Consider the following 18,024-nt stretch of genomic DNA (forward strand, 5'->3'; position numbering starts at 1 on the left):
AAAGTTGAGAAATGCCATTCCACAAAGGATGGTTTTCAGTTTCTTTTGTGCCTTCTCCTCTCAGAAGCAATGCTGATTACTTACAGCTAATTTATTTTCTCTGTTCCAGCTAGGCTGTTATATTTTGGAATCATCTTTGAAGATACTATTTACTAAATTAATCAATCAATCAATTCTCCATATGCTAATACTCAAACATTCTGAGTTGTCACATCAAAGAGTCTCCATCAAGAAGACAAGTTATACAATTAAATTAACCATATCACAAGTAAATTGTACTTTTAATGAAGAACACACAACTTCTAAGACTCTGCTAGAAAATTTGCTTATTTGATCATATGATGAGTGGCTTTTTTGAGATCAAGGAAATTATCTTGTTAACTTTTTGGAAATGTACTGCATTGTTTCAAACAAGGTAATGGTTTTCCTTTTTTCTTATCAGCCTACCCCCCTGAAAAGTATGGGAGATGGACTGCTTTGAGCTCATCTATTCCTACATAACATTTTTAAGCACTGCCTGATAGGAACGAGGCTCTGTCACACATCAGTATTTGTAAATCAAAAGCATCAATACTTTATTATATAATATATATTGTAGGTATATATATATAAGGTATATATAATATACCTTAATACATGACTGAAAGTTCAAAGTCTTTCAAATACAAATTTACAAAGTCTGGATAAGTTTAAGTATTTTATCATATACTTACACTTAACTGAAGATAAAGGTCAATGTTTTGGAGTAAAAAATGTAAAAATACAGGATGTATATAGCCATAACTTGCAAATTACTGGACAAACACCTAAATCTCCTCAGAAAAAAGATAGCATTTTTTTGCAGGGAGAAACTAGGACATCTGTTTATATAGCCAAAGCAGTATGACAAACATGCAATACTAGCAGTACATGCTTAAAGACTGGAAAAAACTAATACCCTCTCCAAAAAAAAACAACAATATTTAGATGTTGGTGCTCTATTTTTATGATGCAGTGTCACTACAAATGTATTTCACTGAATTTTAAGAAATATCCATTTTCATTGTAATATACCTCACATGTTGTAAGGTTAAGTTGCAAATATATAAGGACTGGGAAATCTTTTTACACATTCTTTTCATAAACTGTTTTGCTTTCACATTCTACACTGTCCTTAGACTGTGCTTTTAAGCATATACACACACAGTTCTTGCTGTGTCTGGAATAACCTATAGGAATTGCAGAACTGTAAATATGTTGTGAATGGTTGCTTACAACCCTGATAAACATTCGACCAAAACCAACTGGAGTCATAGCAAATGACAGGCAACCTTTTCTTCTTTGGCAGACATCAACTTGGCATTCATTTCTGCAACACTGAAATATTTTTACTGATGGAGAAGCCCAGGCAGACATATTTGTTCATTGCTTTGGTAACCTGTGTGAGGCTGGTACAAGTGAAACATCTTTGCAAACTATTTGAAAAATGCATCAGATATCTAAAGCTTTTTAAGTGCTCTGATAAGAAAGCTTTAATTTAATATGTCAGTGTTCAGTATGTCAGAGCTCAAACATTCTCTCAGAAGTCTTAATGCATATGCATTATTAATGCACTATCTGAGGGAACAGATTTGAGCTGAATATGACCAATGTCATTAGTCACAGAGTATAAAAACCAAATCTGGAAATAGGTAAGGCAATAGGTAAGAGAACACTTTTCATCTACCTGGTTTCTTGTATTACTTTTCTTTAAAATTTAGAAAACCAATGAGCTCTATCTACAATTCATGTAGCTTGTCTAATCTAAAATGTTGCACACATACCTATCAGGTTTGAGAATCAATGAATCTCAAGATTATTTCCTTACAAACAGATGTGTTCTGCACCCCTTGAGTTACAGGTCGTGAATTAATGTCTAACTAAAATGGTAATTTTTCAAAAACATGCTACACTGTACCCGAGCTGCTGCACAGAGTCTTGTGACCTAAAACTTAAATACAGTATAATTAAAATTAAAACCACTAATTTTTTTTAGGGCTTTCATGTCTGAAATACCTTTTATTTGGATATTAAGAAAAAAAAGAAAATCATACTCATTAACTCCATGTAGTTAATGCATACCCTAATCACTGCAAAGATCATGTGTTTCACACTGAATTTTCAGGCACTGCTAATTAGACATGACGCTAATATTGCAATTTCAGTAGCAATGTCCAAGCAGAACTACAATCGTAGCACTTTAACTAAGTACATTAAAAAAACCTGCTCCTCTGCCTTCAAGACGTTTTCATGCACTTCTTAGTTTGTGAAAGATGTTGAGTAAAGCCTAATTAAAAGGCGTGTTACAAAACTGTTGCAAGAAACCTTGCAATATTGGTTTGTGCATCTTGAAATCCAGCAGTACTAAATTGAGCAACTTAAGCCCTGCAGAACACTGAAGTAGACAACCTCCACAGACCCCTTCCAACCTAAATTCTTCTGTGATTACTTTTTAAAATGCATTTCTAAGATGTTACCATCTAAGAATATATACTGAAGCCAAGTTTGCTGATGGCCATTTTTAGAGTGGATTAAAAACCTCAATTGAGAAACCAGAGAAAGACTTAATTAAATTGGCAAACTGGACATCACGATGACAAAATAAATTTGGCACAAACCTGCATAAGATACTGCATGCCATATTATACTAATGGATTCAGCTATTAAGTCAGTGGGAAATTATAATATGTGGCCTTTCATGGAAAAGTTCTCTGCCACTGTGAGGAAGACAACACACACCTGACTCCATGCTGTGATCAAGAAAGGAACTGCACAAAAAGAAATATAAAGAGACCTGGGCATCCTGGTGGACAACAAGCTCAATATGACTGAACAGTGTGCAGCTGAAGCAGAGAAAACCAGTACGATGCCTTCAACAAAGGCATCACCAGGAGAAATAAAGATGTCATTGTCCCACTCAGCACTTACCAGGCCATACCTGGAATACTGGGTTCAGTACTGATGCCCACTCTACAAAAAACATGTGAAAAGGCTCAGAAGAGTCCAGAGAAGTGCCACAGAGATGATCAAAGGACTGGGAAACCTGCTGTATAAGGAAAGATTGAGAGAATGGGGGCTGTTCAGCCTTGAGAAAAGAAGGCTCAGGGGAGACCTCGCCACCATGTTGTTCCAGTATTTAACAGCCTCCCTTTTTACAAGGATTCACATGGCAAAGACCAGTGGTAATGGCCACAAATTACTCTTGGGGAGAGCCTAACTAGATGTAAGAAATTTTTTTCACAGTTTTCACAATTTTTTTCAGAACGATCAGCCACTGGAATAATCTCCCTAAGAAAATGGTGTCCAAGGCTGGACACTTTTAAGATTTGGCTGGGCAGGGTGCTGGGACATCTAGCCTAGGTCATGCTTTGCTTAGAAAGGTTGGACCAGATGTTCCTTTATATTCCTTCCAACCTGGTATTCTGTGATTCTATGAAATATTTAGTGGACTGAAGCAAATGCTTAGTGTCAACATGAGACAGTTGTAGTAATAATCAACATGGGTCTTTTCAGCATTTATTCTATCATCTCATGATGAAGTAAGAGAATTAAATTCATCGCATTAATGAAAAGGAAAGCAGTTGCCACATAGTAAGAAATTAAGCCTGATAATTAGTGAGCTAAGTAGTTCCAGAGTAATATAACTGAGGTAAATACATGCATACAATAGAGAACAACTTCAAGAGTTTTGTCTTTTAGTAAAGAATGGTTAGTATAGATCCATTGAAACATATGTTAGTTAACTATTTTTTAAAAGCAAGCATTTTTTTAAAATAGGAAAAGCAGCCATAGGAGATTCTTTTTTTTTTTTTTGGGGGGGGGGGGGGGGCGGGGGGGGGAGTAAGGATCATAGGGGAAGCAAATGCCAGTCAATGCTACCTTTTAAATTAAAAGTGTCAAACATTTTCTGTAATTTGTAGGTATATTATGAAACATTACATATTTTTTCCGATTCTTTTGGTTATTTTTAACACAGAAGAACAGAGATTAGACAGGATATGCTACTAGAGATCTAACAAACTTGTCTCTCATGCTCCCAGTTTTTGAGGTTTTTAATGTCTTAGTTACAGCAAATAAGCCATGCACTTTATCACATTGTTGACAGACTGTCGTGGTTTAAACTCAGTCAGGCAAGTCCTTCACTTGCTCCCCCCCACCTTCTTTCCCTCCCCCTGCTCCAGGAGGGACAGAGAGGAGAATCAAAAAGAATGCAACTCCCACGAGTTGAGATAAGAACAGTTTAGTAACTAAGGTATAACACAAATCACTACTGCTACCACCAATGATAATAATGATAAAGGAAATAACAATGGAAGAGAATACAACACCTCACCACCAGCCGAATGATAACTCACCCCCCCCCAAGCCCGACCAAGCCCTGACCCATACCTCCTCCAACCCCCACAGCCAACCAGCCCTTCCTGGTAACTCCCAGTTGCATCCTGGGCATGACGTGCTGTGGTATGGAATACCTCTTTGGTCAGTTTGGGTCAGCTGTCCTGTCTCTGCTTCCTCCCAGCTTCCCTCCTCCCTGGCAGGGCATGAGGCTCACAAGGTCCTTGGCCAAACCAAAACATCAGTGTTCTCAGCCCTGCTCCCAGGCCGAAAGTCAAAACCTGCACTGCACCAGCTACCGAGAAGGAGAAAAATGATTGCTACTGCTGAACCCAGGACACAAACTTCACTTAATACATGTTGTCTCTAATTTGGCCAAGTAATTTGGCTATAAACTTCTATTAATATTATCTTGGATGTGGAATGATTTTGCATTTAAATCAATGTTATTTGACATGCTAGATTAAATTAAACATTCTGTGTCTACTACAGCAAAGTATTTGTACTACTATCTTTTTCAGAAGTGCTTATTTACCCATACAGCTATAGGCTCATCCATTACTATGAGCTGAATTCCAAGAACAAATCAGCAACTACTCAAATAAACCACTGCGGCTGTTAAGCACTGCACCTCTTCAAGGGAATATTCAGTTACGCTCCCCTGTGCATGCAAAGCTTCCACTCACATCAGCGACGGAACAGGGAGACCAAGAAAGAACTTGGCCGTTTGTGGTATGACGGCTCCCGTTGAAACATCCTCCACTGGTCTCTGCCTGCTAGCTTTACAAAAAGCTCTCAAATTCACCAGATTTATGAGTCCAGTCACAGTTTCAGCTTCAAGAGCTTAAGTGTAATGTTAACATTTTTCCCCAGCATCTTACTTCATTTCATCATCCTCTCGAAAATCCAATGCTCCCAAATTATCAGCAATTTTGAAAACACACACATACAAAAAATAAAGGGAGTTTTAGGATGGAAATCAGAGATGACACAGCCTCAACTGTGGCAATTACTGTGAATAGGTCAATAGTATCAAATTCAGTGCAGCTGAGCCACAGCATCGTTGCTGCTGAGCATGTAGAATATGAAAAGGCTTCATCAGGAAGCCTCATGAAATTCTTGGGAAATGTAAGAATTGAGGCATTTTAGTATTACATATTTACTAAATAAAGCAATAGTCTCAGGAAAACAGCAAGCACATACTGTAGCAACAGAACTGCCATATGAATAAAAACTATTTACTCCATTTCTTATGACCAGTAACCCATCGTTCCTGATCTCCCTCACAAAACAAAAAACTTGCCATATACCACAGTAACAGAGCTGACAAACAGGTAGAGTATTTTCACACACTTGCAAAACTATTTTACTATCAGTAATTTCCAAGTGTGAAAAGCAACACTCTGGAAATTGCACTGGAATTTCATCCTTCCTTCCTCTAAAGATTTTCCATCTAACATATTCCTGCCCTCCAAACATAAACCAAGTTCAGCTACCAAAGCAGTTTTCTCCTCTATTTCATATTTCATCAGTAATATAAGGTTCCCACAACTGGAAACAAAAATCTTTCTCAACACCATCACCATCTCAACAGTAGGTCCCTTTTCAGCAATATAACTATCACTATTACTCATATACTGGTATAAATACCTAAGCTCAAAAAAAAAAGGAAAAAAAAAGAAAAAATTATAGCCTAGCTAATGCAGTTATGCCAACAAAACTCTTCTAGTGGCAACAAGGTTAATCCTTAATTTAAAAATAACAAGAGATATGAATTTGTTCTCTTGTTATGTTCTTATCACTTGCACAGAGGTAACTTCATACAGACTGATATCCCAAAGGCAATGAAAACTGCATTGAAATTTCTGTCTGGAGCTCGGTAAACATCATTATTTCTGTTAGTCAAAAAAGAATGCAATTCACCCCTTCAACTGTGCTGTTTTTTGCAGTCTCAGTAAAATTTTCAAGTAATGAGAGGTATTCTGCCCATACAGGTAGCAATTATAATCGAGTATGATGAATAATAGCATAATTTCAATCACAGCTACTTTTCAAAGTAGATTCACACACAATCTACACAGCAGACACCAAGACCTATGGAAACAACAAATCAAACCAACCAACCAATTGTTCAAAATACTCAACTTAGTTTATACCCAAATACAAACTCTTGTGCCCCAGCATGCGTAATTATGTGTACATACACCAAGATATGTTTCAGAAGAGCTGCTGAGGGAAATACAAAGTCAAACCTATGTAATAAACCTGGGGAAAAGCTATAAAAACTTCAGAAAACATAAAAGCTCCCCATTGTTTTCAATCCTAGTGGTTATAAAAGTATAAGGGAGTAAAAGCATTGCCCAATAAAAATAACACCACTATGTCATGTTGCACCTCAGCCCTGACCTGCAGCAACCCTGCTGCTCCAGCTCCCATGCCTTTGTGCTATAGCTTTTAATCACACAGGAAGAGGTTAAACCAGAGGTATGGTTTCACAAGAACATTCAAGACAAGGCTGACACCACCACTCATTTTCAATGACCAACTCCATCCACCTTGAAGGAGAACATGAATTTGTCAACACCTGAAGTCCTGTTTGTTCTGATCACATAGGGCAGCAGCAGTAAACCCTTGTTCTCAAAGGCACGCTCAAGAACAGCTCTTGAGCACTGGCTGGTGCCCAACACTGTGTAAGGCTATGTAGCGGCACTCACTATGCATACAGTGGTGACAAGGGTGGAGAATCCTGCACAGAACCATAAAAATGTTTGGGAAGAACTAAGGATATGCTCCTGGGAAAAATCATAGTTCTCCTACTTCTCTCTCTACCTCCTCGGCTGACTTTTGTTTTGTTTGGTTGGGTATTTTGTGCTCTGGGACAGGGTGACCAGAGCGATCAATAAATGCAGTGCTAAAGCTGATAAATCTGAGTTGACATTACAGGAAGTTCAGCAGGGAGAGCACAGGGGCAGAAAGAGGCAAAGTACTGAGCTCTCTACACACATATAAATAAACACCTCTTCCCATCTCCCACTATGCAAACACAAAATTTTTGCCAAAGCACAGGCCATTTTTGTCATCGATGAAAATTAACAAGATGGGAACCCTATCCAACACATCTTAGATATCTATCCAGCCAGGCTCTCTTCCCTTCTGTTTTCTTTTAAATCATTAGCACCCATCATATTATGGTTTTAAAAACAGAGAGAGAGAGAGAGAGAGTTTATGAGCAATTTTCACTCACATAGAATCATAGAATAATATGATAGTAGGGTTGGAAAGGACCTTAAGAGCATCTAGTTCAAGTCCACTTGCCATGGGCAGGAACACCTCCCACTAAACCATACCACCCAAGGCTCTGTCCAACCTGGCCTTGAACACCACAAGGGATGGAGCATTCACAACCTCCCTGGGCAACCCATTCCAGTGCCTCACCACCCTAACAGTAAAGAATTTCTTCCTTATATCTAATCTAAACTTCCTCTGTTTAAGTTTTAACCCATTACCCCTTGTCCTATCACTACAGTCCCTAATGAAGAGTCCCTCCCGAGCATCCTTCTAGCCCCTCTTCAGATACTGGAAGGCTGCTATGATATAAGCTCATAATAGCCTTTTTTCCCAAATCCACATATCTTTACAGTCACATCCAAAACAATCTTTATTAATGCTATCTCCATTTCCACTGGGAGTATCTCACTCCTCCTCACTCTTTATTTTTTTGTTTAACCATAAAGCAAGCATCACCCTGTCATCTGATTCCCTTGTTCACACATTTTAAATTTAATCAGAATACCCGAGGTGTCAATAATCATGTTGGTCTTTCTGACAAGAATCAGAAATGGAAATAAAGCTCATGCTACAGAACAACAATGTAATCTGCAGCGCTTCACTGAACTTACTTTTCAAGAAGTCTAAAGTAATCTCCTCTTTTAGTTGAAAACATATAAAGGGAGTTTTGAAAGTAAATTTAAGAAGCCAAGCAACTTTATCCAAATACTGAACAATAAATTGGTTACAAGCCATCTGGAAAGATGGTATGACACCCTTCAAAATCATCAGCATCACCTTTCAAAACCATATTTTAATTAATCAAAATTAAAATGGTAGGGGAAAATGTCACCATTAAGTTATATAGTTATTGCTAAATTGGTTGCTTAAGACAATATTGTTAAAACAGTCTTAGCAGCAAAGGTGCAAAGTAATTCATAGCCTAGAGTGCCCTCTTTCTTTCCCAAGAAGAGTTTCAGGGAAATATTCTGTTCTGAAGATGTTATTTTTCAGAAAGTCAAATAAAATAGATAACTAGTCTGTATTAAAAAAAATCTATACATGAAAGCAGTTCAGCATAATTTAAGTGATATCCTTCCACTGGTGATGAGCATGATTCTACCTTAATAAAAATATACTTACAGAGCCATCTGAAACTGTTCAAGCCATTTTTTCTTCAAGTCTTTAGTTTTGCAATAAACTTCTAAACCGTTTTCACCTTGGATATGAATGAGGTAGAATCCGTAAGACCACTGCATAAATAGATTGACAATACAAAAGTCATCAGTTATGAAAAAAGGAAAAGAAACACTGAAAAAAACCAACCAACAAAAAAAAAAACCCCACACTAAAGGATTTGTATGTTCCTTAATTCCCTGATATAGGAACAGAAAGACCACATTATTGTGTTCATTTAGGAATGACTAACTCAAATACTTTAATTACAAATAAACAACATTTAAACCCTTAAATATTCGCACTTCAGCTTACATTTGAATCACAATAAATTGTGTATATATTCTGAGCTCGTGCAAAATTGCTGCTAAAAATATACATTTTAATATAAATCAGCAACAAATATTTACCTTCTTATTTTCTTTATCAGTAGTGGGGTTATTTGTAATTTTGTATTTCTGAAGATCTATTATTTCCTTCATTTCATAATTATCACCTCTCCGTTTGCAAACAATTACAGCTAGATCAAACAAGAAGATGTGCCTATAAAAATTCAATATAAAGACAGTTAAAAACACTCCAGAAATCTAATACCTAAAGCATTATTTTACACATCTTTGCCTGTAGCACTTAAAATTTTGAAGGTGAAAAACTAAATTATGGCATAATGAAGAAAAAAAAAGATCAAACTTTTGCTAGAGATCTAGTATTTGCAAGGGACTTAGGTGATCTTAGATGTTAGAATAGCTAACTTGCCATGAATCACTTTGTAAATTCACTTGTTAAACAGTGGATAGGTTCTGTGAATACACCGTGAAATGGAAAGTACTCTCAAGAATCACTGGGCTGACCTCAAATTTAAATAGAGTTACTTTAAAGGCTTTTTAATAGCAAACACCAGATGTCATATCACCTGTCTTGCCTCGCACGTTTGTCTAATGTAGTTATCCTTATTTCCCCATCACCTTGAGGTCTTCCATACTGTAAGAGGGAATGATTCTGAAACAGAAGCAATACATACAATTCAATACAGCAAAAGTGTCAAGATGATGACACATTCAAGTGTTGGATCACTTACTCCTTTTACTTCAAAATAAAGAACTTCTAGGGCCTGAAAACGCATTTTCCTCACTATCATCTAAACTAGATACAATAAAAAAAAAAAATCAGTCCATTCCATTTCAGTCTTCAAATGGGAAAACTTCTCCCATTACAAAACCACCTGAGTTACTGTACAAATACAAACATTTAACTATGTAAATATATTTATCTACAGACTGACCCCCAAAATAGCAATCTCTGCACTTAAATATTCATGTTTTTCTAAACCAAGCAAAGCATATTTATACTTAAATGTTACCAAGAGTACTATAATATTATATGAAATGGGGAAGAAAATACATCAATATATTTGATCAAAAACGATTTTGAAACTGCATATAAATGAAAAATATCACATACCAGATTCTCTATTGATAGTTGAAACTGTCTAATTTCACGAAGCGTTTCATTATCTCTCTTCACTTCATTTACATATTGAGCCAAGTCCTAAAGCATAAACAGATGAAGGGAGGAAAAAACTTTTCTATAACAGGCCACTTTAATACACTATTTTGGCAATTTTATTTCTAATTTGCCTTTGAATTATATGTGTATTTAGTACATTTTAAAAAAATAGGTATCTTTTATGTTTGAGAATCCCCAATATATATGCCTAAATAAAGAAGGAAAAAAGCTTCTGCATATCTTCAATCTATTTACAACTTTCTTCATATTTATTGAAACAAAAATTTAGCAACAAAGAGGAAAACATGATAAATTGTAAAAAAGGGCTGATTTCTTCTGAATTTCATTAATGTCTTATTTTCAAGGTTAAAGATGGAAATGTAATTTATGCAACACACTACCAAAAGAGTCAACAACATCCAGTATCCGAGAATAAGACAGAAGGTAAATTGAGCATATCGTAGAAAATGTGTAAGGCAGCTCAAAAGCACCATGTAAGGTCACAACCATCTCATAAGCATATATCACATCACACACACATCATATTACATATGGTAAGCCTGGCTGCATATTATGAGAGAAGAAGCTACTGCCCCAGTGGAAGGATCTTGCTCTTACTGTTGCACAGCAGAGAGAAGCCATTACACATCAGATCTTTTAAAGAGGCTTTTAATGGGATATATTACCTGAAGTCATAGGTTGAGATCATTATTGCCCCCTTTACCAGAACATGTACTGTACACACTTCACTAAAGCCTGTAAAATGCTCTGAACATGTTTGAGTAATAGTGACAATTCACTGGAGCTTCTCTGTTTATGGCTAGAGATGAGGAATGAGCAAGAACGACAATTGGTAGGGTCAGGGACGCTGAGAGCAGCATCTGGAAAAGGCATTCTGATCTCACAACTTGCTTTTACAGTACCCCTTCAGTATGGTCACTTATTTGGAGGGTGGAAGAAAGATACATCTTCCTAGGACATTTTTAATCGAAGCCTAAGAATAGCTGTAATCATTATGCTAAGCATCCCAAACGAATCTCTGCAGGATAGATTCACATCAGTCTTTAAAGAGTTAGTGTAGAAATTAAATAACCTCTTTTCTTGCTGCTAAAAGAAATCTGACAGCATAATCCTTCCGAGAATTTTCTTTCTTTGGGAGCAGTACCACTTAGCTGGCAGTTTTTCCAAAGACATTTTCATTTTCAAGCAGACACACCAGGATTTTTAGAAGCAACATACCAAGGTTGCACAGTTATATCTACTAGAAGGATATACTAAATCAGGAGGGAAGCAATGCTGCACCCTTAAGGAGAGATGCTCATACCTTCGGAGAGCAGGGGTATTTGGGTTGTGGAGCAGAGGGAGGTGGGGTGTTGGGTTGATTGGATGGTTATGGTCTGCCTTGCCAGCACATAACTGCCACAGCCACCCTGGCAAAGAGATTTCTTAACTGGTCTTTTATTTGCAGTCCAACTGCCACCAAAAACAATGAAGCAAACCAGAAAAGAAAAAGGAGGGCAGGAGTAAATAAAAAACAGGGTTATTTTCCTAGCCAATTAGAAGCAGCCAGGGTACATGGCTTGCCACTAGGTGGAAGCAACAGTGTGCCATCCCATTTCAGGCATCTCTCCCTGGGAGATAATTGTCATGGCATGCTCTGCATTCACTGCACGAAAGCGGATGACAAAAAAATGAGAGCCAGAAATCTCATTAGTGGGTTGATCTGTATTCCAGGCATTCAAGGCAGGCAATCGCATAATACAAGACAACTATGTGACCCAGAACTAACTTAGTCTGACTTCAGCATCTTCTGTTGACCATATAGATTACAACAGGAAATATGACCTATGTCATGTTGACTTCTTTCCCCTTTTCCCCCACAAAAGATAGGCAAAAAAAAAATAAAAAAAAAATCACAATGCAGCACAAGAATGTCACAATTTGTGCTGTGAAGCGAACAGCAGCAGAACTGTGCTTCATTTTTGAAGCTGCGCAAAAGAACACATATTACCTTATACATAAGGCAGAACACCTCTTCTATAAAGCATTTGTTTGTACCAATATACAGTGATAGATATTCTATCTCCAGACACTACTACTTTCTAAAGTAAAGCTACACAGCTCATAAGAAGAGGACAGAAAAAATCCAAACTTGTGAAGAAAGAGAACCGTCTTCATCTCACTAGGAGTCTACTCGCCTTGATTAGCACTGATTTACAGTGACAGAAATATGCCTAAATTTTGGAAGCAAGACCCATTATCAAAACACCTGCTTTTCATCACAAAAATGACAGCAAAATGATGTAGAAGTAAACTTAAGTAAGGAAGTTCCATTTTATAAACCATCCACTTCATTAAACTACTGAGCTTGTTTCCAGACTTGGACAAAGCCCTCAACTATATACTTACCCTGATACACTTACATAGCTCATTGTGACCTGTGAAAACATGCTTCATCTGCTGTGAAAAGCATTATCTCCCCCAAGAAACAGTTCTAATATTTTAACTGCCAACAAAGACAAATACTTAATTGCCATGAATACCTACTTTCATTGCATCAAGCGCCAGTTTTAGATTTGCCTTCTCCATGGGATCAGTAGTGTGCTTTACAAGCTCCTGTGAACAGTTAAAATTTTTCACTCACTGTCAGTTTATAAATTGACATTGTCATTACTCATCCCCACCCAAATTAAAAAAAAAAAAAGGCCAAAAACATAAAATACAACCTAATAATTCACATATTCACCCCCATAGTGATCCCCTATTCACATATTTCATCCCCATAGTGACCAGCTTAGAACTGACTGGGGACCACTGCAAACTGATAACAGACAACTGTTAAAGAATGATAGCTATATAGCTTAAACACTGACTTTAGCCACTAATGAACCATCATTAGAAGCTAATTTGGTCAGTCTGGTACTTAAAACTTGCCAAATCAGATCATTAATGTATGTGTGCTGAAAGCACAGGTAAACACTTGAGTTCATTTGCACATTACTGTATATCATCCCATTTCACTGCAAGCACTTTTCTGCAGAAGGGGATGTACACTGGCAATAAAATCTCTGCTAAACGGTGCACTGCTTAAAAGAAGTCACTGTCTCATTACACCCGACTCAGCTGACATGCTGCCTCAGAAGACATATTTAAATCAAATGTAAATGTTTAAAGAATTTTTTTAGCCACTTCCCAAATGGAAAATAAAGGGGCTGGTTTAGTTTTTATGAAGTGAAGAAGTAACCTCTTGGGGAAATGGGCTATTTCTTCTTTATAATTTGAGAAGGGAATTAAACTTTTCAACAAATATAACTTGCTAAAATCATTGGAAATGCAGAAATAACTATACTTCATATTACAATATTAATAATTTACTGATTTGTTTCTTTCAAAGTCCATTAAAATATTTTTCTTGTACAACATACAATATAGTTTCACACAGAGCCTAGTGACGTACTGTGTATCATCTTTTCACAATATACAGGTTGATTATAAAATCATGACTCAGGTCTCTTTAAAAAGCAGCTGCAGCATTCATTTTTTTTTCCAATTTTCCACTGATCAAAATACTGATGACTCATAAAAATAATTCAAATAATTTAATATTACATAATGCATGTTGCTCTGCAGAGTCAAAATTGTGCTTCACATACAAGTAGTAGATCTTTTTAAAATGACATTTTACAAGCATCAGCAGGGTTGACACTCTAATAAAGTAATATATTTCTTTGCAGCTGAACTAATGAGTCTCCTGGCACAGCTATCAAATTAAATTTATAAGACTCTCCACCCTTATTACAGAACTGCAAAACCTAATGCTTTGTGGGTTATAACATGAAGCATTTCAAAGTAAGTATGGCTTTATTGTAACTCATGACAGCAAAGAAGCATCTTAAAAGTATGCTGTAAGTATGGCCCAGCTTCCTCTTTCTGGGGGTGATGGTTCACATTTCAAAGTACCATGATTATACTTTGGTACTACTAAACATGTTAAACATACCAAGAATGAAAGATTCAGATACTGAGGAAAAAATCGTGGTTTATTCTTTTTTTCCCAGATATACTTCAGCTCTGAGGAATGATCTTTGAAAGAAAGCCCACATTTGACTGGATTTTATTTTGCAACAAATCAGCCTCAAATCTATGGAAATGTGAATCACCTCCCTTTGAAAAAGACATTTAACTCTCATTGTTACAATTCACTGATGATACTCAGCCCCCTTCAATTTCAAAAGTAAAATACCTGGAGCAGTAGGTGGTATTTTAGCACTCTCTGCATTGGAACCACTAAAAGATCCCGTAATGTAAATTTCCCGTTATTGGCCCTCTTTGAACATTCCTAGTTCAAAGGAGAAGAAAGAATAAGACAAGAGAGCTAGAAAATAAAAATATTCATGCAAGACATACAAAAAATCTGTGACACATGGGCCAAGCAACTATATTAATCTTGATATAAAGAATATCAACAAAATAAAGGAAACAATTGATATGACAATAAGAGCTAAGAAAAAAAAAAAGAAAAAAAAAGAAAAAAAAGACTGAACCTGAACACTTGTTCTTAGATATTTCAACAGTATGAGAAAGAGTAGAATAAACATCACAAAGACAACAACTTGCTGAGGGTACACTCCATCCCTTCATCCAAGTCATTGACAGCAATCTTTAGCAATGATCTGCAGGAAAAGACAGGACACCCACAGCAAGTCTTACAGCCACCAGCAGATTAGAGGTACAGGAGACACTCTTCAGGGCACGTCCAAAAGGACCCTCATATTAAGGCAACAAGATTAAGGCAATGTCTACCTGCTGTGCACTACCTAGAAACACACTAACCCTCAGGGCTGACCAGGAGCAGCTCTGCTTGAAAGGGGGTCATGCCAGATAGTGAGCCTGTGAGGCTGTGGGACCAGGGCTTGTTTAGCCTAGAGCCCATGTTCTCAGCTGAGATATTATCACGATAAACAGAAGGGTACAGCTGATGATCGCTTCCCACACCACTCACCAAAAAAAAAAAAAAAAAAAAAATAACTAAAAGGCAACCTAGCCCTATTGATGTCATGTCAGGGGCAAAACTTTTCACTTCAGTGCCAGGACATGTACTGCAAGAGTTCACATATTCATTTGACTAGGGACTCCAAAAAAATGAAAAGGAAGAGAAACACATTCTAGTTTCAGTTAAGCTGGTTTTTTATCATAAAGTTTTTACTTAGATGAAAGTGAGGCATATTCATAGAAGCACGTTTTTTATGTATATGTATATATACATGTTAATACTAATACCTCTAACTTCAATTTAACATCTTCTTTGGTCTTAGAGATGTTGTCTAAGCATGATATTGCTATCTCCACTTGACTGCAGTACTGTCCATAGATAACCAATCTAAATCAAAGCAAGAGATAAAGAACAAGAGAAACGTTTCCATACATAAGAACAATAATTTTTGTCATAAATACATTGGTAACAATCCTCCTTTCAAAAGGAGCAGTGCCTAAATAACCCAGGATAGTATTTAGCCATAGACTTCAATAAGCAGCATGAAGGATATTCAGAGGAATACAATTTTTATCTGCCTTCAAAATGCTGTAAAAGCATCGCAACATCCTTTAATATTCACATACACATGTGACTATGAAAGGACTCATTAAAAAGGAGCATAACTGCTATTTAACTGATCAACAGTCTTAAATATTTAGAACAGATTTTCAAGGTTGTGATGTATAAATTCTGTAACACAGACTCAAGAGGATTTGTTACAGCTATCTATTAAAGAACTTACAGGTTGCCTAAACTGATCCATCTCCAACAGTTTCTACCAGAAACCTTCAGATCAAAATAACAGTGTGCAGAAACTCAAGAAATTTTCGATAGCTGTCAAGGGCAGCAATGCTTCTTGAAGGAGCTTGGGTTTACGACAGAAGTTTCTTGTCCCTCTTTGGAGTCCTTCTTTCTACTAGTCCCACTGCAAAGAGTGCCGTTTCCTTTAATCTCTTCTTACATTTCTTGAGGTAATTCCTTCTGTATGCTTAAAATCCTTTTTTGGGGGGGTTCCTGTGAGCCTTCCACAAGGGTCTCCCAGATTCCTTTTTGTCTCACCTAATATTTACCATTTTTTTTCCCCCCTCATTCTTTTTTCACAGTTGAAGTGATTAAAGTGATTTAACACCACTTCTGATTACTTTAATCACTACATGGTTAAGACACTAAGTCTACTGCCTTCTGTTTCATTGTTCTATAATATAAACTTCAAATTTCATCTCAGTGTCCTTTGTTCCCCTTTTAGCACACATTTCAGAACCAGTTTTGAAAGATAAGCATTTTCCAGAACAACTTCTTGTCCCCTAATTCCCTCCTACAGAAGCAGAAAGTCTAGCAGCCTGGGAAATAAACATGTCCTACTCCAACACAAAAGCTGGACAGAGGGTCTCTGAAGGCAAGACTGTTTGTGGGCAGCCTGGGACACCCTCCACGCTTAGAAAACAACTCTACTGTTTTCTGCTGTCCAGTTTCTCACAAGAATGTTATTACTGCAACAATCCTCCTTCCCCATCACTCTTGAGCAAACCCAATTTTCTCCCAGAGGTCTTTCCTGCTCCAGTCCCTGAAGGAACTGATTTTTAACCACAACCCAAGGGTTACTTCAAGGTAGGTCAACACTGTAGCCCACAGTACAAGCGTTTTCCACCACATATATATGCCACAGGCATGTAAGCTCATCTATACAGACCAAAAGCTGTTCAATGCTGGCAGGAAAAAGTAAATCCAAAAAGGTGAGTAAAAAAAACTGGCAATTAGCCTACAGGACATGGCATGCTGCCACAGTTATCCTGTTACCAGCTTGGCTGGTTTTCAGTTTGAAGGTAGAACGTTAGCTTTACTGTCACACCTTTGACTGCAGGGTAGGCTAAGTCCCCAGTCTCTTCTTTCTTTTCTGCAGTCCCTTCTGCTTTCTCTTCCTCCAAATTACGGTTATTTCCGTTTTACTTAACCTGGAATAGCCTTTATATATATATCCTTGCCTTACTTTGCCCCTTCTTCCATTTTTATAACATTTTAACTGTTAAACAAAACTGGGATATGCTATAAGATACCCAGGATTTTTTGCATGAGAAAAATGTTATGCAGAATAAGCTATTTTTGTTCAAAATTTGGATGTTACCTGCTTATGTAACAATATTGCCAAAACTGAGCATAAGAAGAGAGAGGGCTCATACAGCAGTTAGTTACATTTTGACTTCTAGGCTCAAAACAACAAATAACTAGCTTAATAATTATACTGACATAAAATACAACCCAGTTTCAAAAAAAAAATAAAAAAAAGGTAAAATATCAAATTGAGCATAAATTATCACAATTAATATGAGTGCATAAATCTTACCTTTCTTTGTAGTTAATAAAAATTTGATATAGGTTCTGATCATTTTTGTTTACAATGGAATCATTGATGTCCTGTGTTAGGTTCCTGTGGATTTTCACCAAATCCTTAAAAAAAGTAAATGGGGAGAAGGAAAGGTTTTTGAAAACAGAACTTTGAATATAAAAATGAATTATTTAATGTTAGATCCACTAATTACAATAAATTGAAAAACAGATAATTTGAGTACAACCTGGTTTGCCACAACTTCCCTATCATGCAACAAGAAAAACTAAACTTCAAGAACTACCTATTAGAGAATAATTTATTCTAGCTTAGAACGTGCACTGTTAATTCATCTTCATTTTAT

The 18,024-nt window shown here is 36.7% G+C and overlaps 1 protein-coding gene across 3 annotated transcripts in view; it reads right to left on the reverse strand.

Moving 5' to 3' along the window:
- VAV3 (vav guanine nucleotide exchange factor 3) overlaps positions 1 to 18,024 on the reverse strand; it is a 159,713-nt gene that overhangs the window by 72,403 nt on the left and 69,286 nt on the right. For all 3 annotated transcript variants that reach the window (XM_062615908.1, XM_062615909.1, XM_062615907.1), the window contains exons 8-15: positions 17,679 to 17,782; positions 15,583 to 15,682; positions 14,546 to 14,641; positions 12,850 to 12,918; positions 10,258 to 10,344; positions 9,710 to 9,795; positions 9,207 to 9,339; positions 8,764 to 8,873 (exon numbers count right to left, since the gene is read on the reverse strand). In XM_062615908.1, the coding sequence (XP_062471892.1) occupies positions 8,764 to 8,873; positions 9,207 to 9,339; positions 9,710 to 9,795; positions 10,258 to 10,344; positions 12,850 to 12,918; positions 14,546 to 14,641; positions 15,583 to 15,682; positions 17,679 to 17,782 (785 nt within the window). The remainder of the gene's footprint in view (positions 1 to 8,763; positions 8,874 to 9,206; positions 9,340 to 9,709; positions 9,796 to 10,257; positions 10,345 to 12,849; positions 12,919 to 14,545; positions 14,642 to 15,582; positions 15,683 to 17,678; positions 17,783 to 18,024) is intronic.

The sequence above is a fragment of the Pezoporus occidentalis genome, unplaced genomic scaffold (assembly GCF_034315485.1).
Source record: "Pezoporus occidentalis ecotype Australia unplaced genomic scaffold, CSIRO_AGI_Poc_V1 ctg186, whole genome shotgun sequence".
In the NCBI taxonomy this organism is placed as follows: Eukaryota; Metazoa; Chordata; class Aves; order Psittaciformes; family Psittacidae; genus Pezoporus; species Pezoporus occidentalis.